Source organism: Nyctereutes procyonoides, unplaced genomic scaffold (genome assembly GCF_905146905.1).
Source record: "Nyctereutes procyonoides isolate TBG_1078 unplaced genomic scaffold, NYPRO_anot_genome, whole genome shotgun sequence".
NCBI classification, from domain to species: Eukaryota; Metazoa; Chordata; class Mammalia; order Carnivora; family Canidae; genus Nyctereutes; species Nyctereutes procyonoides.
This window is the reverse complement of record NW_026575125.1, coordinates 117,366,694-117,394,173: the sequence shown is the minus strand read 5'-3', so window position 1 is coordinate 117,394,173 and position 27,480 is coordinate 117,366,694. Positions and strand designations below refer to the sequence as shown.

Sequence of the window (27,480 nt, the reverse complement as noted above, 5' to 3'; positions counted from 1 at the left end):
AGGGCTTTCCAGTGTACTAAAGCTTTTTGCCTATACCTCAAGGATTTAATGGTAAGCCTGCAGACATGTGGGATTCTTATGACTAATGTGCTGCTTGGTTTGGGTGTTTGGTAGTTGTATATCTGAAATGGCTCATCCTCTACTGATAATGGCTAGTAATGATTTACTCTCTTTTCTTTTTTAGCATAGATTTCACATCCTGTCCTTTATTCTATGGTCATAGAAAGAGACTGCCTCGCCTCTCAATCACTTCTGGAATAGTGTTTTTTACCCTTTGGTTTTTAGAAAGAACATTTCTCAGAATTCAGAGCAGATTGTTCCATTTGTAAAACACCGGGTGACATATTGTCTACAGTGAGACTCATACTGAACTCCAGAGACCCTTGTGCCAACTAAATTTAAGCTTCTCCTTCCTTTATTAATGTGTTGACTATCTCACTGAACAATGAGTGCATATACTCAATAAAATTTAGATCTTTAACCTTTAAAGCTTCAGTTCAGAAACTTCTCTAGATTTTTTTCCTATGTTATGCCTCTACTTTAAAAAAATTGGTATTCTATAAGCATAAATCTAGAAATAATGTGATGTTTTTCTGTGTGGCAGTTGAGAACTAGGTGATTCATTTTGATTCATATTCATTTTATAGTTTCTAGAACTCTTGAGGTATGACATGCATATTTTGGGGTGTACAAATGTTATGCATATAGCTCCACAGTGTTCTAGATAAGGAATGTGTTGTAGGCATTGCAGTAGTAGAAGGCTAAAGAAATGGCATGTAGCTTAGTAAAGTGAGAAGTATTATCAAGATATGAGGACCAGAGACTCATTTTCCAGGAGGATTGCTTTCTTGGGCCTAAGGCAAATGGGTACTGAGAACATGGATGCATTAGCATCTGAGTTGGAGATTTTTTCTTGTTGGGTTAGTACATTTGGGTACATTACCACCTAAAAGCAAATGACTTACGTGTGGTATTCAGTCTAGTTCAGGAGACAAGTACCAAAAAAATTCTAAAAATGCAAAAAACTATATAATAAATATAAAGTAAGCCTTGGCTTTTGTGTCAATGATATAGTAAAAAAATAATCAGCAAATCACATAGTAAGAATAGTCTCTGATATGTGTGCTCATTTTGGAAATGTACTTAGATATTTCCATTGGGGATGAGATAGGACACCAAATAACCAAGACACAAATTTGTCTCAGTTCCAAAGGAGTAGAAAAGAAACTATTGACTCAGTGGCTCTAAGTCACTAGCAGGTATTCTAAATGAGATGGCATAGCATGATCATTGGAGTAAACATTTTAAGACCACCATAGTCAGCCTGTCATTTACCTCCTTATTTCATGCTTCCTTTCCACTTTGAGATTCTGATACATACCTTCTAAGAGAGGTAAAATTTATACTATCCATTGGTAGTGCATAATATAGGAAATAGATGAGATCTTGACAATCACTGGTATTAGGATCCATTGTAAAAGACATTAATCCAATTATTGTACCCTGAATCTCAGCCCTTAGACTTCTTGTCTTCCTTCATAATGTTATCCATTTTTAGAACTTTAATTAGCATTTGTAAAATGTAAGCTAACAAAGCACAGAGAACTGAAATAACTTGCATATAGCTACTAAAAGTTAGAGTTGGGCTGTAAATATTATAGTCTAGCTTTGGAATCCATGCTCTTAAAAGCTATGCTATAATGCTTTTCTTGCTTTTTTTAATTTTATAAGAGCTCTTTTTGAAGTATTATTTACATATGATAAATTTATCTGTTTTAAGAGTACAATTCAATGATTTTTAGTAAATTTACAGAGTTGTGCAACTATAACCACAGATTTAGAATATTTCTATCACCTCTAAAAAATTCTCCACGAATCTGTAGTCATCATTGATTCCCAACCCCAGTCTCAGGCAACCACTAATCTACTTCCTGTCTTTATAGATTTGCCTTTCCTGGACACTTATAAAACATACAGTATGTGACCTTTTGTGTCTGGTTACTTTCACGTAGCATAATGCACTTGAGAATCATCCATGTTGTCCTTATGCTTGTTTGTTTTTAGAGAATGAGTGAGAATGTGCAAGGAGGAGAATGGGGAAACGGAGAGTAAGAGGGAGAGAGAGGATTTTAGGCAGGGTCCTGCCCAAGTGCAGAGTCTGCACAGGGCTCTATCTTGACCCTGAGATCATGAACTGAGCTGAAATCAAGAGTTGGGTGCTCAACTGAGCCATCCAAGTGTCCTCATGTTGTTGTCCTTATTCCTTTTCATTAATGATTAATATTCTATTGTGTGAATCTACCACATTTTGTTCATTCATTATTTGGTGGACATTAGGTTGTTCCCAACTTTTGGCTATCGTAAATAATTCCATGAACAAGTCTTTCCATGGACATATGTTTCTCTCTTGGATAAAAAAGAATTAGAGTGGAACCACAGGCTTTTAAAGGAAGTATATGTTTAATTTTTTAAGAAACTGCTGAAATGTTTTCCAAAGTGTGCTTAGCATTATACATTTCCATCAATGATTTATGAGGTTACATTTTATCCAAATTCTTGGAAACACTTGATATTGTCAGTCTTTTTTTATTTTAGCCATTCTAATACACATGTATCTCACTGTGATTTTAATTTGTATTTCCCTAAATGACTGATGAGGTTGTGTATCTTTTTATGTCCGTATTACTTGACAAAATTTTTTAAATTAAATGTATATTTAAATATCTTCCTCATTTTCAAATTGGGCTGTTTTTCTCATTTTTGAGTTGTAAGAATTATTTATATTTTCTTAATACAGATTCTTTATCAATACATGATTCACAAATATATTTACCCATTTTATGGCTGTCTTTTCATTTTCTTTTTTTCTGTCTTTTCATTTTCTTATGGTGTCTTTTGAAGAGCAAAATGTTTAAATTTTGATGAGTCCATTTTTTCATACTTTTTATTTTTTATAGCTCATATTTTTGTTGTTCTAAGAAATCTTTGCCTGACTCTAGATTATAAAGATTTTTCTCCTATGATTTTTTAGTACTTTTAGCTCTTAAATTTTAGTCTATGTTCCATTAGAGTTGATTTTTGTTTATGATATAAGAGTCTATGTTCATCTTTTTTGCATGTAGATATTCTCCCAGCACCATTTATTGAAATTGCTGTTTTTTTATGCATTGAATTGCCTTGAACCTTGGTCAAAATCAACTCACCATAAATGTGGAAGTTCATCTCTGGACTTTCTATTCTTTTCCTTTCATCTATATTGCCTATCTTTAGACCAAGTCCATGCTGTATTGATTACTGTAGCTTACTGGTATATTTTGAAGTTGGGAAGTAAAAGTACTCACAGTTTTTTTTTCTTTTTAAATATGTATTACCTATTCTAGATTCTTTGTATTCCTATATAACTTTTAGGATCAGCTTGCTATTTTTACAAAAATAAAAGCTTCTGAGATTTTGATAAGGAATGTGTTGAATCTATTGATTAATTTGGAGAGAATCTTAATGATGTTAGGACTTCTATAAACATGGAATATCTAAAAACTGTTACTTGAAATTAAAGACAGTTTTGCCTCTTATTTACCCTTTTTTATGTCTTTAACTTCTTTAGCTTGCCTAAATTTTTTAAAAGATTTCATTTATGTATTTAAAAGAGAGAGAGAGAGAGAGAATACACACCTGAGCAAGGGGGGAGGAGCAGAGGGAGAGGGAGAAGCAGACTCCCTGCTGATCAGGGAGCTCAATGTGGGGCTCCATGTGGGGCTCCATGTGGGCCTTGATCCCAGGACCCTGAGATCATGACCTGAGCCAAAGGCAGATGCTAAACCAACTGAGCCACCAGGCACCCATAGCTTGCCTAAATTTGTAAATAGCTTTACTGAAATATGATTCACATGTCCCATAATTTACCCTTTTAAAGTGTATAAGTAAATGTTTTCTGATATATTTACAGGGTTGTGCAGCCATCACCAATATGTAACTTCAGAATATTTTAATTGCTCTAAAAAAGAAACTCCTTGACGGATGAGCACTGGGTGTTATTCTGTATGTTGGTAAATTGAACACCAATAAAAATTAATTTATAAAAAAAAAAGAAACTCCATAACCATTAGCAGTCACTTCCCATTGCTTTTCTTCTTAGACTGATTCAAATCTCCAAGAAAATGCTTAATGAGAGAGAGTGGACATCATTATCTAGTTCATGATTGTAAGAGGAAGTAGTCTTTCATCATAAAGTATGATTCTAAATGTAGATTTTTCATAAATATTATTTATCAGTTGACAAAGTTACCTTCTATTTGTAGTTTTTTGAGAGTTTTGGATCATGAATGGGTGCTGAATTTCATCTTCCTGCTGTTGCCCTGCAAGTTATTCTTTACACAGCTGCCAGAATAATCCTAAAACGTTAGATCAAATCACCATTCTACTAAAAATCATGCAATACCTCCATATTTCATTTAAGGTGAAAACCAAAATATTCTAGGAGGGCCATTTTCCCATAATTTCCTCTTTAAATTTGTCTTTTATTAATCTTTCCTCTTCATGTCTCCACTATAGCCACAGTGGTCTACTTGCTATTCCTTGAATATACTAGACAAACTTCTACCTCAAGGACTTTGCATTTATTACTCCCACTACTTTTAATGTTCTTCCTCCAAGTGTCTACAAGGTTCAGTCTCATTTCTTTCAGGTCATTGCTCAAATGTCACCTACTCAGTGAGGTATTCCCTAAACACCCTATTGAAAATTGCAATCCCTCTCTAATACTTTTTACTCACATATTATCTTTCTTCCTGAGGCATATTACCTTTTACTATATGATTTATTTATTTATTTTCTTACTTACTTATTTACCTTTTAATTTTTTTTGGTCTTCCCTCTACTCAAATGTAAGCCCTAGAGAGCAGCATTCTTGGTATGTTTACTAATGTACTTAAATTGCTTAGAATAATAACTGACACCTAGTAGGTGGTCAAAAATCTTGATGAGGGACGCCTGGGTGGCTCAGTGGTTGAGTGTCTGCCTTCAGCTCAGGGCGTGATCCCAGAGTCCCAGGATCAAGTCCCACAATGGGCTCCCTGCCAGGAGCCTGCTTCTCCCTCTGCCTATGTCTCTGCCTTCTCTCTGTGTCTCTTATGAATAAATAAATAAAATCTTTAGAAAAAATATTTGATGACTCCACCAAAGAATCGGGAAATTTTTAGTCAGCTCTGGACCAGACTTGTTAGGTGATATGGACAATTTCCTTCCCTTCGGTTTCATCATATGTAAAACACCTGAGGAAATAAAACCAGATGTTTTCAATAAGGCAGCAAGGAAGCCAGTGTGGCTAGAACAAAGTGAACAGTGGAGGGCATTGTAGGAGATAAGCCAGAGGGGAACAGAACAACATACAAGGCCCTCTCAGCCATGACAAGGACTTTGGCTTTTTGTCTGTAGGAGATGAGGAATCATTAGGGGCACCTGGGTGACTCAGTCTATTAAGCATCTTGCCTTTGGCTCAGGTCATGTCCCGGGCTCCTGGGATTGAGCCCCATATCAGGCTCCCTGCTCAGCGGGGAGTCTGCTTCTCCCTCTCCCCCTGCTTGTGTGCATCCTCTCTCTCTCTCTCTTTGTCAAATACACACATACATATGTACATACATACATACATACTTAAAAATGATAAGGAAGCATTAGAAAGCTATTGTGTGGAGAATACACTGTAAAAGCAAAGGGTGACAGAAGAGAGACCAGTTAGGGGGCCATAGCAGTAATAAAACTGTAACTTTTTACTCTGGTGTAATAGAAACCAACTGTTGAGCAGCAAAGGGTAGGGTGACAAGGAAGCCAGGATGCTGCAAAACACAGTAATGGAGGGGAGGGTGTGTGTGTGCATGTGTACACATGTATGCACACATGCAGTGCTAAAAAGGGCTTCCTTTCTATCCTGTATCCTTTACCCCCAGATAAAGAGATTTCCTGAATTGCCTCTTATTTCCTGAATTGCCTCTTACTTCCTGTCTTGTTTTTTTCTTTTTTTTCCTGTCTTGTTTTTGCATAAGAATCAAAGCAGGCCAAACCTTGGACTGGAACACAGTCCCTATGATCTGAATGTCACATTTTGAGGGGCCTCTGGCCTTTCATGAAAAACCCACTAAAGATAATTTGCTGTACAATAGGTCTCTAGGACTTATTTACCTTGTAAAACTAAGACTTAGTACTGTTTCACTAATATCTCCCCCTTCCCTCCCCACCAGGCCCTGGCAATCACCATTCTACTCTCTGCTTCTATGAGTTTGACTATTTTAGATTCTACATCTAAGAGAGATCATAGTATTTGTAGTTATTTTTCTTTCTTTCTCTGGTTTATTTCACTTAGCATAATGTCCTCTAAGTTCATCAATGTGGTTGAAAAGGCAGGATGTCCTTCTTTTGTTAAGGCTAAATGATATTCCATTGTATGTTTATATACATTTTCTTATCCATCTATTGATGAATACTTAGATTGCTTCCATGTCTTGGCTATTGTGGATAATGCTGTAATGAACATGGGAGTGCAGATATCTCTTTGAAATCCTGATTTCAGTAACTTTGTATATATATTCTTAAAAGTAGGATTGCTGGATCCTAAGGTAATTCTATTTTTAATTTTTTGAAGCACCTCCATACTGTTTTCCCTAGTGGCTGCACCAATTTACATTCCCACTAACAGTGCACAGGGTTGCCTTTTCTCCACATCCTCATCAACACTTGCTATCTCTTGTCTTTTTTGATAATAATCTATCTAACAGGTATGAGGTAATATCTCATTGTGGATTTCATTTGCATTTCCCTGATGATTAGTGATATTGAGTACCTTTTAATATACCTGTGTTATATGTCTTCTTTGGAGTAATATCTATTCAGGTCCTTTTCTCAATTAACAATATTCTATAGTATACTTAAAAATTTGCTAAGTGGACAGATCTTATGTTAAGTGTTCTTGTCATATGAAACAACAATAACAACGACAATAATAAAAAGAGAGTGGAAGGAAACTTTTGGAGGGGATGGAAATGTTTATGACATAGATTATAGTGATGAGGATATTAGTCTGAGTATAGTTAGTCTGCTTTCTGCTGCAGAGAAGCTTGAAGGGGTCTTGAAAGTTCTAACAAGGTAAAGAGAAGGAAGAAAGGAAGAAGACAGTATGACATGGGATGTCAGAGAGCATTAGGATGTGCTTAAGAACCAATGAGAAGGGATGCCTGGGTGGCTCAGTGGTTGAGTGTCTGCCTTCGGCTCAGGGCGTGATCCTGGGGTCCTGGGATTGAGCCCCACATAGGTCTCCCTGCAGGGAGCCTGCTTCTCCCTCTGTCCATGTCTCTGCCTCTCTCTCTATCTCTCATGAATAAATAAATAACATCTTTTTTAAAAAAGGACATTTTAAAAAAAAGAACCAATGAGAAGAACACGGCACATTGGGGCACCTGGGTGTCTCAGTCAGTTTGGCATCTGCTTTTGACTTGGGACATGATCCCTCGGTCCTGGGATAGAGCCCCACATTGGGCTCCCTGCTGAACAGGAGCCTGATTCTCCCTCTCCCACTGCCCCTCCTTCTGCTTGTACTCTATTTCTCTCTCTTAAATAAATAAAATCTTAAAAAGATCACAGTATAATCTGGCTTGTGAAATACCCTGCTCTTACCCACATCTGCTCTCTCCTCTCTGCTGTGTGCCTAGGTAGGATGAGCGCAGAGTGTATGGGAAAGAAGACAGAAAAGTTATATAAATAAGATCCTCCATTAATCAGAAATCAGTACCCTTTGCATCTTGCTTTGATAATCTATTTGTTGTGGTCTTATTTGCCATGTCTCCAGGACTGCTGGGTAGACATAAAGTAATTTCCCCTTGGTATTACTCATAAAAGGCAGTGTCTTAGAAATACTAATATAAGTGGAAAGAAGGAACACAATTTTCTTTATTAAACCCTCATGAAATCTTTTAAGTATCCAACACAAGGAACAGGTTTCTGAGTAAAATACATTTCCATGTGTCAAATTCCTTGAATTATGAAACCCCCTTTATTCCTTGAGAATAAAGAGTGAATTGGTAGGATATTGCAGGCTGACTTGAGAATTAAGCTTTTGTCCAAGATACATGGAAAATTTTATGAATATCAAAGGGATTAATTAGGTCTACGAGGACACTTGCCATCTAGTTTCTATCTCTTACTGTTTAGATAGGAGAACTAAAAATAAGAGATGGGCATATACTTGTTTTCTACCTTTTATCCTAGAGTTGTTGCTAATACACATCTGAACATATTTTTTTAAATCAGCCTGCTTTGTACATTGTCTAGTATTGTTCCTCTGATCATTTGTGAAGTGTTACACATTCATCAGGTTTAACAATTAACTAGGGTTGGAGATGCTGGCAAGTTGGCCACCTAGAACTCCAAGAGGATGGCATAGATTGAATCCAGTATAACTGGGAGATATACTGATTAACTAGAAATAACTAATTAGAGCTAGGCTCCAAAGAACTCTGAATTTTTGCTGTGTAGGTCCCATTTCTACATAGGAGGCTACTATCTATGTAGGAAAGGAAAGGAAAACTAAAGCTCAAAATTCTTTAAAGAACCCAGAGGGGAAATCTTGAATAGATAATTTAAGCAGACTAAAGCAGAAAAATGAATATGTGGGCATGGCAAATCATACCCCATTCAGATTTTCATTGAGGAATCCATAAAGTCTCTCCTACATGTTATTCCTATAAAGAAAGCATGAGATCTTTAGACTTAACCTCTGAGGTTTTTGATGTCCCCCATTACCTTTATATATTTTTTCCTGACTAGTTGTGTGTGTGTCTGTGTGTGTGCACGTGTATGCATGTGCATGCATACACAAGTGTGTATATGTGTTCTCCAAGAGTCATCTTCTTCAACAAAGCTATCGCAGTTGCTGTACGCAGCAGAGACATCTTTTGTTCTTATTCATTATCAGGGTAAAGATATTCATCTTTCCAGTGCAGTCTTTAAATTGGTTAACTTACTTGATAGCCTGTTGAGAATTACTTAATAAATAACTAAACTGCTACCAGGAGTGAATGAGTCAGGATCTTGTGTTTTCAGGCTTCTTTGAGGAGGAGAGCTGAGTAAAGGAACTCAGCTACAGAAGATAATTATATTTGTTTCTCTAAAAGTGGTAAGATGGGATTCAAATCTGATCTAAAAATCTGAATGCTGCTTTGAGAGACTCTCTAGTTCATTTAATTCATCCCTTGTGTTCATAAAGACTTCAATCTCACTAAACCTAAATAAACAAAACCCCATTATTCTTAGAGGCACCCCATTGTTGGTGAATAGGAACTCAGTTCTGTGTTTAACCCCATTCAGTTTAGCTTAATCTCATTTTCTGTTCTCCTTTCTTTTAGGTTAACAATTCATGCTGAGTGTCCCATGCATTTGGAAGATTTTCCTATGGATGTACATGCCTGCCCACTGAAGTTTGGAAGCTGTACGTATTTTGTCACTTTCTGTTTACCTGATCTTCTTCCAAAAGAAACAGTATTTCCTGTTCTGTCCCCTAGTAGTTTCTAAAGCTGAAATCTAAAGCTGAACCAGGCTGGTATGGGAATGGGGTAGGAGCGTGGGGTTGAATAGTACTAACTGATCAGGAGGAGGAGACTTAGCTTTTAATTGTTTTCTTTCTAGATAACAAATATTATCTCACCATTTCAGACTCATTTTTGTCATTAGATTGAAACATTAACATCTGTTTCCTAATTGTCCAGAAGGTATAGCAAGACAGAGTTAATATATTGTGATGAACACTGAGTGTTGTACATAAGTGATGAATCACTACATTGTAACACCTGAAACTAACAGTACACTGTATGTTAACTGCAATTTAAATAAAAACTTGAGAATGAATGAATGAACAACAACAACAAAAAAAAACCCAGAGCCAATATAGAGTATAGTAGCAGCTTCCAAAGGACAAGATCTCCAAAAGAGAACGTGTTTATATTTTTGAAATGCCTATTTTACTTGCATCTCATATAGTTCTATCTAATTCTCTGCAGTAAATGGTAGATAGAAAGAGACCCTGGAAATTTTCTCATTTTTACAGAGTATTGCCTTTACCATTAACTGTAAATCTGACAGAGAAATGAGTAAATACATAGCCCATTTTCAAGAAAATTAGAAAAATCAAAATTGAATAGAATTTGAGTGAGTTTCTAACTCTAAGAATTTTAAAGTAAGTTTCATATAGGGAGTCATCTGAGCAATATATCAAGGTCTGTGTTGATTGTGTCTAAATTAAATTTAGCTCTATATTTTAAAGTAGAAAGTACATTTGAAAAGACCCAAATAATTACATGTGACATATTTTTTCAATCATTGTCAAATACTTATAGATTGTCTCTTATGTGCCAGGCTCTATTGTAGGAGTCTAGAATACATCCATGAATAAAACAAAGACCCTGTCTTTGTGGAACTTATATTATAGAGGAGAGAGGGATGGTGGAAGAGAAAATAAACAACAGATTAAAATGTAAAGTATAAAGTATGTTGTAAAGTGAAAATTACCATGGGAAGACATAAAAGTACTGCAGAATAAGGGGAATCAGTCTTGTCTAGGTGGAAGATAGGTGTTGCCATTGAAATTTAAAATAGGGCAATCAGCATAGGCATCTTTGAAAAAGTGACAATTAAGCAGAAATTTTAAGGAGATAACAGCATTAACAATGCAGATATTAGAGGAAACTATGCTCCAGGTAGAGGGAACATACAGGGATAAGACCCCAAGTCAGAAAAGTGTCTGGCTTCTTCAAGGAACATCCAATATAGCTAGACACAGTAAAGGGGAAAGTACTAGGAGAGGATGAGATCAAAGAAGAGGCCATGTCATCCAGAGTCTTGTAGGACATTAAAGGGCTTTGAATTTTAAGAGAAAATGAGGAGTGGTTGGAACATTTGGAACAAAATGATTACATTATCTGACTTATGTTTTAAAAGAATCATTATGGATACTCTATTAAAAATATAAATATGAGAAGAATAGAAGAAGGAAGTCCAGTTAAAAGGTTATTGCAGATCTAGCAGCCATGTCCACAATAGCCAAACTGTGGAAGGAGCCTCGGTGCCCATCGAAAGATGAATGGATAAAGAAGATGTGGTTTATGTATACAATGGAATATTACTCAGCCATTAGAAACGACAAATACCCACCATTTGCTTCAACGTGGATGGAACTGGAGGGTATTATGCTGAGTGAAGTAAGTCAATCGGAGAAGGACAAACAGTGTATGTTCTCATTCATTTGGGGAATATGAATAATAGTGAAAGGGAATATAAGGGAAGGGAGAAGAAATGTGTGGGAGATATCAGAAAGGGAGACAGAACATAAAGACTTCTAACTCTGGGAAATGAACTAGGGGTGGTGGAAGGGGAGGAGGGTGGGGGGTGGGGGTGAATGGGTGCCGGGCACGGAGGGGGACACTTGACGGGATGAGCACTGGGTGTTATTCTGTATGTTGGTAAATTGAACACCAATAAAAATTAATTTATTAAAAAAAAGGTTATTGCAGAAATTCAGATGAGAAATGATAATAGCTCAGATTACAGTGACAGTGGCAAAAAATAGTGAGAAAGAATGTCTGTGGGTGAACAATGCTCCCCTCATGAGCAATTAGAAAACCTAGTACAATATGAATAATAGTGAAGGGGAATATAAGGGAAGGGAGAAGAAATGTGTGGGAGATATCAGAAAGGGACACAGAACATAAAGACTTCTAACTCTGGGAAATGAACTAGGGGTGGTGGAAGGGGAGGAGGGCGGGGGGTGGGGGTGAATGGGTGACGGGCACGGAGGGGGACACTTGACGGGATGAGCACTGGGTGTTATTCTGTATGTTGGTAAATTGAACACCAATAAAAATTAATTTATAAAATAAAAAAAAAATCTGGAAAAAGAATAGAATCTCTTATAGATGAATTTGTGATCTGCAGCTTCTTAATTTTTTTGTGGTATTTGACAATTCTGGCCACAGATTGCAGCTTAGAATTCAAGTTTGGCCCTAAGCTTGGGGCTGCTGCTAGATGATAGGGGAAAAAAAAACAATAGTTTTGATGGTCATGATGGTCACAGAGAGCTAACGTGATAAAAATAGAGATCTAGATGGTCTCAAACTCTTGGCTAATGTCCCTCTCAACACAATTGCTAAATTTTGAATATGCACAAATCATAAGGCTAAAAAAAATATGAACACCTCTGAAAAGTAAAGCTGGTTTACCAATGCTATAAAAAATAAGTCATGCCAGGCTATCAGTTTAAAACTCCATAGAAGCTATGTCCTAGTTACAGGGGAACAGCAGAGACATACCAAATTTAACCAAAACTATAATCCAACTCAGTCTCATGGGATTAAGGTAATAATTCTCCCACACTAGCTGTTTAGCAAGGAAAGAATGAAGCCTTTCTGGTGGAAATCAACATCATCTGAAAATTCTACAGTTTGTTATACTATGTCTGCAAATCAATAGAAAAATCATTAGGTATAGCAACAGAGGACCATATGACCTTTACCAAGATTTTAAAACAAAAATGGAGTATGGGAATAGATCAGCAGGTGACCCAGATGTGAGTTTATAGGCGAAGACTTTTAAAAACAATGGTTAATATGTTTAAGAAAAAGAAGAAAAGATGAATAAAATAGATAAGAGATAAAACAGAATTTCAACAGAAAATTAGAATATATAAAGAAAAACAAATTAGATGTTACTTATATGCAAAATTCAGAATTCAATGCATAGATTTAAAAGTAGAATACAGAATTGGATAACATTAAAAAATGGGTAAACAAAAAAGAACAAAACTGAGCACAGAGAGACGAAATACAGAAAAGAGTAAGAAACATGTGGGATACAGCAAAATAAATTGTAGTGTGTGTAATTTTGCAGAAGAAAAACAGAAGAGAAAGGAGCAAAAACAATAATTAAGTAGCTAAAGGCTAAATGCTTTTAAAGTTATCAATCCAGGGACACCTGGGTGGCTCAGCAGTTGAACATCAGCCTTTGGCTCAGGTTGGACTCCCTGTTGGGCTCCCTGCAGGGAGTCTGCTTCTCCTCCTGCCTGTGTCTATGCCTCTCTCTCTGTGTCTTTCATAAGTAAATGAATAAAATCTTTAAAAAAATAAAAAATAAAGTTATCAATCCAAAGATTCAAGAAGTTGGTAAACACCAAAAAGGATAAATACAAAGAGAACAACACTGATTCCAAAGTTGGTTTTTTTAAAAAAAGATTTTATTTATTTATTCATGAGAGACAGAGAGAGAGAGAGAGAGAGAGAGAGAGAGAGAGAGGCAGAGACACAGGCAAAGGGAGAAGCAGGCTCCACCCAGGGAGCCCGATGTGGGACTTGATCCCGGGACTCCAGGATCACGCCCCAGGCCGAAGGCAGGTGCTCAACCACTGAGCCACCCAGGGATCCCTGATTCCAAAGTTTATATAGAAATATAAAAGTGCCAAAAATAAATAAGGCAATCTTGAAGAAGAAAAATAAAACTGGAGAACCTACAATCAAATCAAATCTAGTACCAATATCAAGACTTATATTTTAAAGTTTTAAAGCTATAGGTATTATTGTTGGAAAGATAGGCAAGTAGATTAATGGGATATAATAGAAAGTCCAAAAACAAAGAGAGGGAAAGGGAAAAGGAGGGAGAGAGGGAGAAAAGGAAGGTAGAAGAAAGAGAAATCTTGACTTGTATCTCTCATTATACACAAAAATGAATTCCAGATGGATATAAATAGATATACATATAAAAAGGTGAAAGGTAAAACTGTTAGGCTTTTTAGTAACTAAATGGAAATGAGACTGCCAAGGCAAGCGAGGGTCCAAGAACAGATTTTATTGCAGGCACCCTCGGGCGAGGTTCCACGACTCACGGAGGGAAAGAGTGAGTCGGGGAAGTCGCGCCAAGACAAGATGGCAGGGGGTTTACGTAACGTTGTAAGGCAGAACGATTTCCTATTGTTTGGCTCATATGCAAAGGAAGGATTGCAATTCGGTCAGTCAAAGGTGACTTCCTCCTCTGGGGTTTGAAGGGCATTGGGTCCGGTTGGGGAAGTCCAAAGGAGAGGTCTAAGGGTCTGCGTCAAGCTGTCAGCAGGTCATTGGTCCATTGATGTCCCAGGTGGAGGTGGTGGCAGGAACCTCAGCCATTTTGGGGTATCCGCCATCTTGAGGAGTTTCTCTTCCCGCCTGGCCCCAACAAAAACAATAAATTTTTTAGAGGAAAATATTAGAGAATGTCTTCATGATCTTGAAAGAGGTAGAGATTACTTAAACAGGATTTAGAATAGTGCTAATCATAAACGTAAAAGAGGATGACTTAGAATATATTAAAAATTCATTCTTTTTATCAAAAGACAATGGTGAAAAGGCCAGCCATAGGATGAGAGAAAATTTTGCATTGCATATACATGACAAATGACTCAAATCCATAATTATTAAGACCCTCCCCCTACAAATCTATAAGTAGTAGACAGAAACCTCAATAGAAAACAAAAGTCAAAGTGTTGAACAGGCACCTTGTAAAACAGGGTTTCCCAATCACACACACATGTAAAGTGATCCATTACATTAGTCAGCAGGGAAATGCAAATTAAAATCCAGAGGGTACTACTCCACACCCACTAGAATAACTAAAATGAAAAAAGATAGAAAATACAAAATCTTGGTGTGGGTATGGAACACAACTGTACTCTTATATACTGTTAATAGGAATGTAAAATTGTACAAAGTTTCTAGGAAATTGGTGTTATCTACTAGTATTGGACAGACACATATAATATAATCTAGCATTTCTAATTCTGAATATCTCTTCTTTTGAACATTTATTTATTTATTTATTTGAGAGAGAGAGAGAAGGCGGGGGGGGGGGCAGAGGGAGAGGGAGAGACAGTTTTATGCAGACTCCACAATGAGCGTGGAGCCCAACTCAGGGCTTGATCTCACGACCCTGAGATTAGGACCTGAGCAGAAACCAAGAGTCTGACGCTTTAACCAACTGCATCACCCAGGCACCCACTAGTCCTGTGTATATTTCTAAAAGTCAATCAGTATTTAGGTCTACCAAAAGGCATACACTGAATGTTCATAACAGAGCTAATTTTAGTTGAGCCAAACTGAAAACTAATATCCATCAGAACAGATTAAAAAATCTATGACATATTCACACAATGAAATGCTATACAATGACAAGTATATCATACTCAGAAACATGAATGAGGTTACAGATTTGATGCTGAGCAAAAGCCAGACACATTAGGTATATGGTGTATGGTTCCATTTATATCATATACAAAACCCAGCAAAATTAATGTGTAGTATTAGAAGTCTTTAATAGTTTATCTACCATTGCTATTGATAATATTATCCAAACTTCTGACATATTGAACTATAGGATTTAGGAATAAGAGTTGGAATGCCTAAAAATTTTATAAATCAAATATTATTCATAAAACATTTCCAACCTTCTTAATGTTCCTTACTCATTGCTATGAATATCCAACTTTTTAAATAAATAAGACATAGTTTATGAGCAGTAGCAAAGACCAGTAGCATATAAAAGATACTCAAAAACTGGAAAACACCAGGAAATTTTACTATATAGTATTTGAATAACAATATTTTTGGATCTCGTAGCAAGGTAAACAGCACTACACAGGATCAAAAGTCAAAACTGCCAATTTGGGTTCCCTGGGTGGCGCAGCGGTTTGGCGCCTGCCTTTGGCCCAGGGCGCGATCCTGGAGACCCAGGATCGAATCCCACATCGGGCTCCCGGTGCATGGAGCCTGCTTCTCCCTCTGCCTATGTCTCTGCGCCTCTCTCTCTCTCTCTCTCTCTCTCTCTCTCTCTCTGTGACTATCATAAATAAATAAAAATTTAAAAAAATAAAAAATAAAAAACAATCATTCTGGAGAAATTTTTTAAAAAAACCTGCCAATTTAAGGGTTTATTTTGCTTCTCAAACTAATTCTTGAAAGAACACTTGCAGACTATGCATGTATATATTGTATATTGTATACTATGCATGTAGATTTATTAATGTACAATTTATAAGAATGACTCACCATTACCAGAATACAGGGCCACAAACATACACTTAAAATAAGCAGAATCAACTGATAAGATCATCATATACTTCTTTACTGATACCTGGACATTTTATAACTTCTGACTTGATATGCCAGCATTTCTTGGTCTTGCTTTTGACTTGACATTGGTAGGTTTCTTCAAATAAGTAATATGTCTATGTCCATTGTTAAGCTTTAGTAGTTATAGGAGAATTATAAAACTTTTTCCATTTTGTTCATTTTTCAACTATTTTTATAGTATTTAATATAGTATTCAATATTCAGAAAAATATATAAATTTTCTAATAAATGCCAGGAAAGAATTTCCACATAGAAACAATATTCAGGAAAGTGGTTACTTGTGGTGGGGTTGTGTTTAAAAAGAGACACAAACAGTGCTTCTGAGTGCTGATTATATGGGATGTTAAGTCTGGTGTTCAGAAAAGATGACTGGAGATTTAATTTAGGTGACATCCATAAAAATAGCATTTAAAGCCATAGGTAAGGAGAGATCACTTAGGAAATGACTGTATATAGATAAAAGTATCAAGGATTGTCTCCTTAGTATAATATTTAAAGGCTACAGAGAAGAGAATAACTCAGGAAATATGGAGGCAAGGAAAGGTGAAGTATGAGGAAACTTAAGGAAACACATCATCCTGAAAGCCAAAGAAAGTGTATTAAGAAGGAAAGAGTAATTTAAGTTCTTAAATTCTTAAGTGGGCACTGAAAATCAGCCTTAAAATAATCTCTAATGAGGGATGCCTGGGTGGCTCAGTGGTTGAGCACCTGCCTTTGGCTCAGGTGGTGATCCTGGGGTCCTGAGATCGAGTCCCACATCGAGCTTCCCACAGGGAGTCTGCTTCTCCCTCTGCCTATGTCTCTGCCTCTCTTTCTGTGTGTCACTCATGAATAAATAAATAAAACATTTAAAATAAATAAATAAAGATGGCCTTCCTAACCCCGAAGTCATGGCGCATCATGATAACTTTTAAAAAGTAATAATCTCTAATGAGAACAAAATGGTGATTACCAGAGGGTAGGTGGGTGGGAGGATGGGTGAAATAAATGATGAGGATTAAGAAGTATACTTGTAATGAGCACTGGGTGATGTGTGGAATTATTGAATCACTGTAATGCACGCCTGAAACTAATATAACACTCTATGTTAACTATACTGGAAATAAAATATAAAATAAATTGACAAAAACCCCATCTATAATGAGGAAGCAATTCTGAAATGGTAGAGTAAGGACTTCTGAAAAATCTCTTCCATAAAACCAAGGAGAACTCAAAATTATCAAAATAAACTTTCTCTAAACTCTCACCAAAGGCTCACAGCAATCTACGGAGTGTTATTCAAGAAAAGTGCTTATTCTCAGTAAAATCAGGGAGCCCTGTTCCCATCGTCTTCCTCTGCATTCTGACGAAGCCTTGAAGATTTTGTAATAATAGAAAGATCAATCCATCGGGAAGTTATCATGATTATAAAGATATATGTACCTAACCACAGAACCCCAATATACATGAAGTAAAACTGAAAGAATTTAAAGGATAAATAGAAAACAGTAATAACTAAAGATTTCACTACTCTACTTCCAACAGATCACTAGACAGAACATCAACATAGTAATAAAAGCCTTGAACAAAATTATAAAACAACTAGATCTGACAAACATACCACACTCTACCCAACAGTATCAAAAAACACATTATTCTCAAGAGCACATGGAACATATGTTTTTTTTTTAGAAAGAGATTTTGATTTTTTTTTAAAATTTTTTTACTTATTTATGATAGTCACACAGAGAGAGAGAGAGGCAGAGACACAGGCAGAGAGAGAAGCAGGCTCCATGCACCGGGAGCCCGACGTGGGATTCGATCCCGGGTCTCCAGGATCGCGCCCTGGGCCAAAGGCAGGCACCAAGCCGCTGCGCCACCCAGGGATCCCGAACATATGTTTTTTTTATATTTTTTATTGGAGTTTGATTTGCCAGCATATAGCATAACACCCAGTGCTCATCCTGTCAAGTGCCCCCATCAGTGCCCATCACCCAGTCACCCCGTTCCCCCGCCCACCTCCCTTTCCACTACCCCTTGTTCATTTCCCAGAGTTAGACCATAAAACAAGACTGAGTAAGTTTAAAAGTATTAAAATAATATAAAATGTGTTCAGTTGAATGAAATTAGAAATAAATAAGGGAATTTGAGAAATTCACAAATGTGTTGAAACATGCAGTTCTACATAAACAGTGCACTCCTAGATAAAGAATGGGTCAAAGAAAATATCACAAGGGAAATTAGAAAATATTTTGAAATGAATGAAAATGATCCACAATATACCAAAATTTATGGAATGTATCAGCTTAAAGCAGTGTTCATAGGGAAATTTATAACTATAAGCCTATATTGAAAAGACAGATAAAGAAGTAATAATCTGACCTACTTTAAGAAGCTAGAAATAGAAGAGCCAACTAAACCCCAAACAAGTAGAAGAAATAAAATAATAAATATTGGAGTGAAATTAAATTAGAGAATAGAAAAATATTAAAGAGAATCAAAGAATCTAAAAGTTGGTCCTTTGAGAAGATTAACAGAACTGGTAAACCTTTAGCTAGACAGACAAACCCAGAAAAGAAGAATTGAAACTACTAAAACTAAAAGAAGGGACATTACTACTGACTTTACAGAAATAAACAGGATTATACAGGAATACTATGGGCAACTGTAGGCCAACTCCTTAGACACCCTAGACAAATATTCCTAGAAATATACAAATTGCTAAAACTAACTAAAGAATAAATAGAATTTTTATTAGACCTATAACAAAGCGATTAAATTAGTGTTGTAATAATTCCCCCTGAAAAAACAGACCTAGATGGCCTCACCATTGAATTATACCAAATATTTAAAGAAGAATTAAAACTGTCTTCACAGAGTATTGCAAAATATAAAAGAGGAGGTAACGTTTCTTAACTCATTCAATCTGGTCATTATTACTCTGAAAAAAAACACAAAGACACAAGAAAACCACAAATATTTATTATGAAGATAGACAGGAAAAATCTTTAACAAAATACTAGCAAACTGAATCAAGCAACTTATAACCAACTGATTAATTTTTCTTTAAAACCTATTGTGTTCCATTTCTTAATTTATTAGATTCTGCATTCTGGTTGTTATATACCTCTTTAACTTTATTTCCCTTTTCCCTTTTGCATAGCAAAGCTAAAGTAGCAGAAGGAGGCAATGAAATGCTTGTGCCATCATAGTCCATCCAGTATATGTTGAAAGGGCCATTCTGGGAATGCGATAGTTCTAATCCTCTGGTAGCTCTCCTTTCTGCAGCATCCATCCCCCAATACACACACTCTATCCCTGCTCTTCCGTGAAAATAGAATGATTGGAACTGAGAAGAAAGGGTAGGGAGGAAAGGTGTGGGAGGAAAGCTGAGACGTTAAAGGAGCCCAAGGTACATGAAGGAAAGAGAGAAGAAAGAGAAAGGCTAAAGGAGAAGAGTTCTATTCCCCAGGGAGTGAATGAATTTCATCATTATCTATGACTTGCAAAAGCTACAATTTTAAGGTCATGTAAAATTCTTCCTTAAATGTCCTCCATTCCTTTCTTAATCTTAATGAAAAGGTATCAGTTATAATACATTCTACCTCTGAAATCTCTTCTTTGTCCCACTCAGTTCAGCCCACTATCTGTTACCATATGTTATGCTGTAAGGGTCACTTACACCAAACATTGTGATGGCCTCTTAACTGATGTCTTAGCTTTAGTTTCACTATTTCTAGCCAGTCATTCATACTGCAGCTAGCACAGTCCTTCAAAAGCATATATTTTGCTATATCATCTCTTCTTCAGGCACCTCCACAACTAATAGCCTATGGACTAAAACTCTCATTTTTATTGTAGGCAACTAGGGCAATATTACCTCAGCTTCTCTCTAGCCTGTAAATCCAGGGATACCATTAATTTCCATAATACTGATGCCCTTGTATGCTTTTTGCCTTTGCTGTGTTATTCTTTTGCTAGGAATGTCCTTCTGTCACCTTTTAAAAGTGGTCTCATTTTCTAAGCATTTTCTACTTTATGAACCCTTCCCTCATATTCTACTCTGGGCAGAAGCAATGGCACCACCCCCACCTAGCACCACCATGAGTGCCTTTAACCTCTGTTTACTATTACAGAGTTAGGCTGTGAACAGTCAGCCAATTTGTTTTTTGAATTTATTTCTCCTTCTTCCTTCTCTTCCTTTTTTAGTTCCTGCCTTTCCTGCTTTGACCTTCTTCATACAAGAAGACATATTTCTCCATAAATCCCTCTGTTCCCATATATTAGTGTCAAAGAAATGAAACCATTTCTTTTTGCTTAATGCAAATTGTTACTCTGGGCCCAATGAAGTTTCTAAGGTACTGATAGCTGCATGTTTTATTGTCACATCTGTACTAGGACATGCTAGGATTTCTAGGGCCAATATTCAGGATTATCTGCTCAAAGTAGTCAGCTTAAGTTAAGAGGCCCACCAAGAAATTCCTTTTCTTTCTTAGGGGTGAAAAATATCTTCCATCTGCTACACTTTTCCTGAACAGACATGTTCTAGTCTTTACATTGTCAAGATCTTGAGTATATTGGGCAGAGCATCTCATTATCTTCTAAACATAGGGAGTGGGTACCTGAGTGGCTCAGTGGTTGAGCATCTGCATTTGGTTCAGGTTGTGATCCCAGAGTCCTGGGATCGAGTCCCTCATCAGGTTCCCGGCAGGGAGCCTGCTTCTCCCTCTGCCTATGTCTCTGGCCTCTTTCTCTGTGTGTCTCATGAAAAATAAATAAAATCTTTAAAAAAAACATAGGGAGTTATAACCCCCTAAATAGCAAAGATAAGAAAATATATATATATATAACGGTCATGGTATAACGGTAGTGAAACGGTCACAGTCCCTCAGCAAGGTGCGTAAGGGAGCGGCCACCCCACCTCCACCCGACACAGAAGGCAGGCTCTGTCTATAAATCAGCTCGCAGGCATCCCCCAGCTATGCGTGAGTGATAAGGGAAATAACTCCGCACATAATGAGCAGAATTCCCAAACACCATCTCCAACGGACTGCCCGTCGTTCATTCTTAGGAGGCAAAGTTCCTTGACTTTGCACGGCCCTGACCTGGAGCAGGCCGGATGGAGCTTGCTGACCGCCATCCACTCGGGGGAGGCCGCGGCCAGGCTGAAAAGGGTTACTGTTCTATCAAATACAATATCCGTGAACGGAAGGTCAAGACTCAGCCATTCCATGTCCTCTGATGCCCAGGATGGCCACTAAATGTTGCCCTGTTACAATGCACACTTCACCTCTGCTTCACAGAACAACTTCATACTAATGGAGAATGTTGGCAAATGTATATTCAGATGTACACTAATATATTGTCAAAGTGTAAGAATTTGTGCTGTGGCTTTTAATGCCAAAAGAAGAATTACAGAATTTATAAGTTATGATATTTTTTGGCCTTTTTTTTTGCCTTAAAAGCTGAATATGCTGCTTTAGAACTTTAAGACAAGGTGTTAATGACTTTCATTTTTTTTTCAAATGAGAAATAGTCACCTTTTGTTGATTTCACTTACACATTCTCTACAATGGTGACTTCGACAAAAGGATACATGGAGATTCGTAGACTTATATTTGTGTGACACATAGCAAATGTAGATCTAACATTAACTGCCTCAATGTTACAGTTTAATTGGAAATGCTTATAAGTTATATTAAAGTCTATTTTGGCTGAAAGTATGATCTAGAGAACTAACATCAAACAAGTATATTCGGTTCAACAGTTAATTAAAATGATGAATCACTTAAAAAATATATATATATATTGGATATTCTCTGTTTAGGAAGAGTAGAACCCCAAACATATATACTGAAGATGGAAGGCACTGGGGAAAATGAGAGGACAGGGCCTTGTGCTAGTCTTCACTTAATAGTCTTATAATCTTATAAGTCTTAAATACGGGAGTGAGAAAAGTCCTGAGGAGAGGATTTCCCTTTCCTCTTGGTAATAATAGTGTAAAGATCTACAATTCCATTTGGGTCCCCTAGATACCCCATAGGCAGCAGTGGATGCTTTATTTCCAAGGTTGAATCACAAAGGACCATAGCTGTCTATAGGGAAGATCTCTAGACCAGAAGTTGCAAATTGGTGATTTGCAAATGTGATTTGTTTGATCCATGTAGTGTTTATAATTTTTAAAATTATTAGCAAAGATTTGAAATTTGGGAGATGTCACATAAAACCCCAGATTTGTTTGTGTTTTATGAAATCAGAAGATATGACAAAATTGATCACAAATTCTCACATTGTCACAATCAGCTAAGTGGTGGTTGTCCTTGTAAGTGGGCACGTGCTTGTCCATTCCCCCAAATCTCCATCCCTCTCCCTGAAAAAGGGTCCAATGTCATTTGCCATCAGTCAACTCATTTGCACCTTTGTATTACATATAGTAGAATTAACAGCTCCTAGGAGAATTAAGAGGAAAGTGACATAGTTCTTGCTATCAAAACTTAAGGAAAAAAAACAAAGACTGAGAGAACTGGGTGGCAGGCACTGAGGGGGGCACTTGACGGGATGAGCACCGGGTGTTATTCTGTATGTTGGCAAATTGAACACCATAAAAAATAAATTTATTATTAAAAAACAAAACAAAACCAGGGGAGTTTGCATTTCCTTATAGAAATGAAGAATATTTCCGCATCTTTACTATGCATACAAAGTATGCCTTTGTTGGAGAAATAAAACCAGATATTAACATTATGTAATTTGTTATAAGGAACTATATATAATTGATATATAAATAGGATGTACAATGAAAGTCTTAATTAGCTTTAAAACAGACTGAAAGTTCAACAGGTTTTGTGTTTAAATGCATACACTGAGTGTTGCTGCTGGGAAATACAATTGTATATTAAGCAACAAAATTTCCCAGGTATCAAAATATTTTATAGATGCCAAATTTATTTAAAAAATGTCTATTGCAGAAAAATTATATGTTGAACTACAAGTATTTTTGTTTGTTTTGAATAAATGAGACCATATATAGGGCATATTATGTGGAAAGCTGAATTTCTTGTGGTATTTTCTTCTGTAGCTTATGAGAGCGCAGATATTAAAAAATACTGCAGAGTTGTGTATATTTTTTCATGATTTCAATGAGAATTTTGATGTGAATGAAGAAATTTTTGGCTGTTGCCTATTACAACCAAATCAGAAGATGGTTGGAGTATATTGAAAAAAGTCTTAAGAAGTATAATATAAGCAGACCACAATTAGTACATGTGAGTGTTAATGTCAAACTTATTAAATGTATGTCCAATGTTGCAAAGTTTTGTAGAGACACAGAATTTATGTTTGTTCACTGGTAGATTCACTAGGAATTATTTGTTTTGTGGTAAAAGGCTTAAATAGAGCATATTATATAGACAGCAGCTGTCACCACCAGCTGGAGACCTCCCACTGACTTGAAGGACAGCTCAAAAGTTGGGTGAAATGAGTGAATAGTATGGTTTGGCTTCTCTTTATGAACCTAGGTGCCTGAGTTAGGGCAAGATGCTCACCCCAAACATAAAACCCACTGTACAAAGAGTAAATCCATGTCTGGAAAGAAAGCGACATTCTTCCTTTAATATACTGACTTAAACTAAATAACCTCACTCCTTATTCTTTCACCATTTCCCTTACCCACAGCCCTATTAAAACTAATCCATACTTAAATTCTGTACACAACATGGGAATTCCAAATATAAGACCTGACATTAATACTTTGGTGCAGAAGTAAAGGGGACAGATTTCCATTTTGCAAATCAAAATGATAATAATTTTTAAAAGAACATTGTAATAATTAATTGCTATTTTTAATTTGAGGTTTTTATGTTTTTAATTTAAAATATCTCTACTATAATTTTTTGACCTTATATGCTCATCCCATGATAATTAAAATTGTACTACACTTCTGACAGTTGATTTTTACAACTATCCTGATTATATAAGATCCCACGCCTACAGGCATTTGATTTTGGGACATCTGCATTAGATAATATTTTAGCTATTCCTCCCCTTGCCTCTACTGCCTATCCTCCAACACAAGGAAAAGTTTAACAATTTATTATCAGTCCAGAATACTGTGAAAGCAATTGAAAGAAGAGACCACTCTGGGTTCACTCCTGTCTACCCAGCATAAACTATAGTAGTTACTCGGTGAGTGTTTACTAGATGGATGGATAAATGTAATTCAGTTGAAGACAGAATGCATACCCAGAACTCTTCCAGGATGGAAGCCATATTTCAATCTCCTGCAAGTTCAGTTTTAAGGATAATTATTTTCTTTTCCCTTAAACAACTTCTTGACCCTTTTCTCCCATAGATGCCTATACAACAGCTGAAGTGGTTTATTCCTGGACTCTTGGGAAGAACAAATCTGTGGAAGTAGCGCAGGACGGCTCCCGCCTGAATCAGTATGACCTGCTGGGCCATGTTGTTGGGACAGAGATAATCCGGTCTAGTACAGGTATTTATTTATTTTATTTAATAAGCATTTTTGTAACCAGACCACATACAAGTCTTATACCTGTGCCTTTAAAAACATGTAATCTTCAAAATAGTCTTGTGATGTCGGTACTATTATCCAAAGGAGATTGAGACATAGAAATGTTCAGTAATTTGCCCCATGTTACATTATGTAATATCAGAACCAAGATCTGAACTCAGACAGATTGGCTCCCAAACCAGTGCTTTTAACTATGATACCTTGCTTTCTAAATGGGTTAGAAGGTCAAGGACATTAAGGCTGGACTCTGGTAAAATAGAAGGCAGTGGAAAGCCATGGTAGTGGGAAAACTGAACCTTGGTCCTAAAGGTTTCATGAAGACATTTGCTCAACTCTGCCAATGCTGAGATGACAAATTAATAATCCAGGAGAGTCCAGGTACACAGCCAGGAGGTCCAAGAATGAACTGCGGAATTATTTGTTAAGTTAATCACCCATTTCAAAAATAAGTCTGTCTGGCAAACCTTGCCAGGTCCTCTCAATAGCTAAATCCTTGGATATCAATAAATGGAACCTAGAGATTTATTTTGTAGCCATGAGTTCTGTTTAGAGACTGACCAGTTACAGGGGCCTGAGGAAGGAGATACCCTGAATCTGAACTAACTTTAGGGTATTTGGCAAAATGGAGTATATCTTGGGGACCCACATACCTTACAATATTTTTTGCTGTTAAGGGAAGGAACTTACAACACCTGTCTTGGTGAAAGACTGAATCCACAATTATAAATGAATTAGGGTACTCTTGTTTTTATTATATTATCTGGACACTGTTCCCACTTGCAATGTTATAGTATATTATCTTGTCTGTACCCTGTTTTCCCTTCACCGCAGGACCAGGGGAGGGTACCTAATAAAGAAGCATTTAAAATAGATTTCAGGGACAACAGGATTTCAAGATTTGGAATTTGGTGTGGTGAAAGACTATTACAGAGAAAAGACAATACTGAGGTATCAATGTGAAAACATGTCCTGTTGGAGAAACTGCAGCTGGTTCAGAGTATAAGAGGTGAATGGAAAAAAAAAAAAAGAGGTGAATGGTATAGAGAGTATGGGCCACAGGGCTGTGGACCACTCTCTCTGAGAGGATTTTGGGATTTGGCCCATGGAGTTGGTAATTGCTGGACCAGGCTGAGTAGCTGGGCAGGCACTAATGCACATAGCTGGCCCAAGTCCAAGAGTTCTCCCTCCAGCCAGTGTGAGTTAGCTGCTGGAGCCAGGTGCCTGGTTTTGGAGAAAGTATACAGGTGCTAGAGATGAATGTGCCCAGGCCACCTGGATTTCATTACTTTGCTCCAAAGAGCACTCCATGCCTCCACGGGTGGTCTACTCTGCTCCTAGGGCTCAGATTCTGGCTATGCCTCCTTTCCTCTGGAAGCATTGAAAGTGTGGTCTGGGGCCAGTTGCCCAACTTCCCCAACTTGGTTTTTTCACACTGGATGTGTACCATGGTATAAGTATTGCCCACTGGTTGCAGACCTAGTGCTAAGTTTGCATGTCCTGACCTGTGAACTGGTCACAGGCTTTATTAGAGAGCTCAAAACCCACTTACTTCCTGGGACTCCATGAAAGGGTAGGGCCAAGAGTACCTCAGCTGGACTTGGTATGTATATGTAGGGGGTAGTCTTCCCTACCTAGACAGTGGTTCTGCTCTCCCCAAGCAGGGGGAGGGATCAGAATCTTCAGCACCCGCATGTGCACACTGCATTCCTTCTGTCATTTGGTACCTCTTAACGTTTTCAAGCAGAAGCCTTTGTCTTGCTCCTGGGTGCATCTGCATTGTGCTGCCTTTGCAGCTGGGGCCAGGACCTCCCTTCTGTGATCACATACTTGAAAGCATGCCTGTTCTCCATCCCACTTGAGCTGTGGGCAAAGGATCCAGGATCATAGAGGAGGTCATGTGTGTTTCCATGGGTGACAAGGCTCTGCTCAGAGCAGCACAGAGGGACCCTAGAGGCCCAGGGCACACATGACCACTGAATATCTACCCTGGGGGAGGGAAGAGAATTCCCTGCTACATCTGTTGGCTCCTCACTTCCCAGTCCTTCCTTGGCATGGCTCACTTGGCATCAACTTTTGAGATCCATCATTAGCTCTCCAAGCAGCCCCAGCTCCCATTTCATTTGGTTAAGCTCCTGTTTGTTTAGTTTTTATCACACAGGCAATGCACATTCATTATAGGAAAAATAGAATACACAGAAGAGCAAAATATGGAAATTAAAATATTCTTTAATCCCATCATTAACTGATTATTGTACATTTTGGTGTATAATCTTTAAGTTTCCCTTTGCATTTTTTTACATAAATACCATTGATACATACCCATGACCTATTTAGTTTATAATGGAAGTTTGTACCTTTTGACCACTTTCACCCATTTTACCCACTGCCCCTCCCATACACCTGGCAACCACCATTCTGCTCTGTGAATCTATGAACTTGGTTTGTTTGCTTGTTTTTTGTTCTTTTTTTAAAAATTCCATATATAAGTGAGCTCATACAATGTTGGTATTTATCTGACTTTTTTAGCAATAATGCTAAATAAGGTCCACCCATGTTGTGGTAATTGGCAAGATTTCCTTCTTTTGATGGCTGAATAATATTCCACTGCATATATGTGTGTGTGTGTGTGTGTGTGTGTGTGTGTATATATATATATACACACACATGTATATATCTGTATAAAATGTATATACATTCACAGCACATTTCTTTACCATTCATCCATCGATGGACAATTAGGTTATTTCTGTATCATCTTGACTATTGTAAAAATGCTACAAATAA

The 27,480-nt window shown here is 37.1% G+C and overlaps 1 protein-coding gene across 4 annotated transcripts in view; it reads left to right on the top strand.

Annotated features, from left to right (window-relative positions):
- GABRA3 (gamma-aminobutyric acid type A receptor subunit alpha3) overlaps positions 1-27,480 on the top strand; it is a 323,693-nt gene that overhangs the window by 247,145 nt on the left and 49,068 nt on the right. For all 4 annotated transcript variants that reach the window (XM_055338646.1, XM_055338645.1, XM_055338644.1 and 1 more), the window contains exons 6-7: positions 9,390-9,472; positions 24,514-24,657. In XM_055338646.1, the coding sequence (XP_055194621.1) occupies positions 9,390-9,472; positions 24,514-24,657 (227 nt within the window). The remainder of the gene's footprint in view (positions 1-9,389; positions 9,473-24,513; positions 24,658-27,480) is intronic.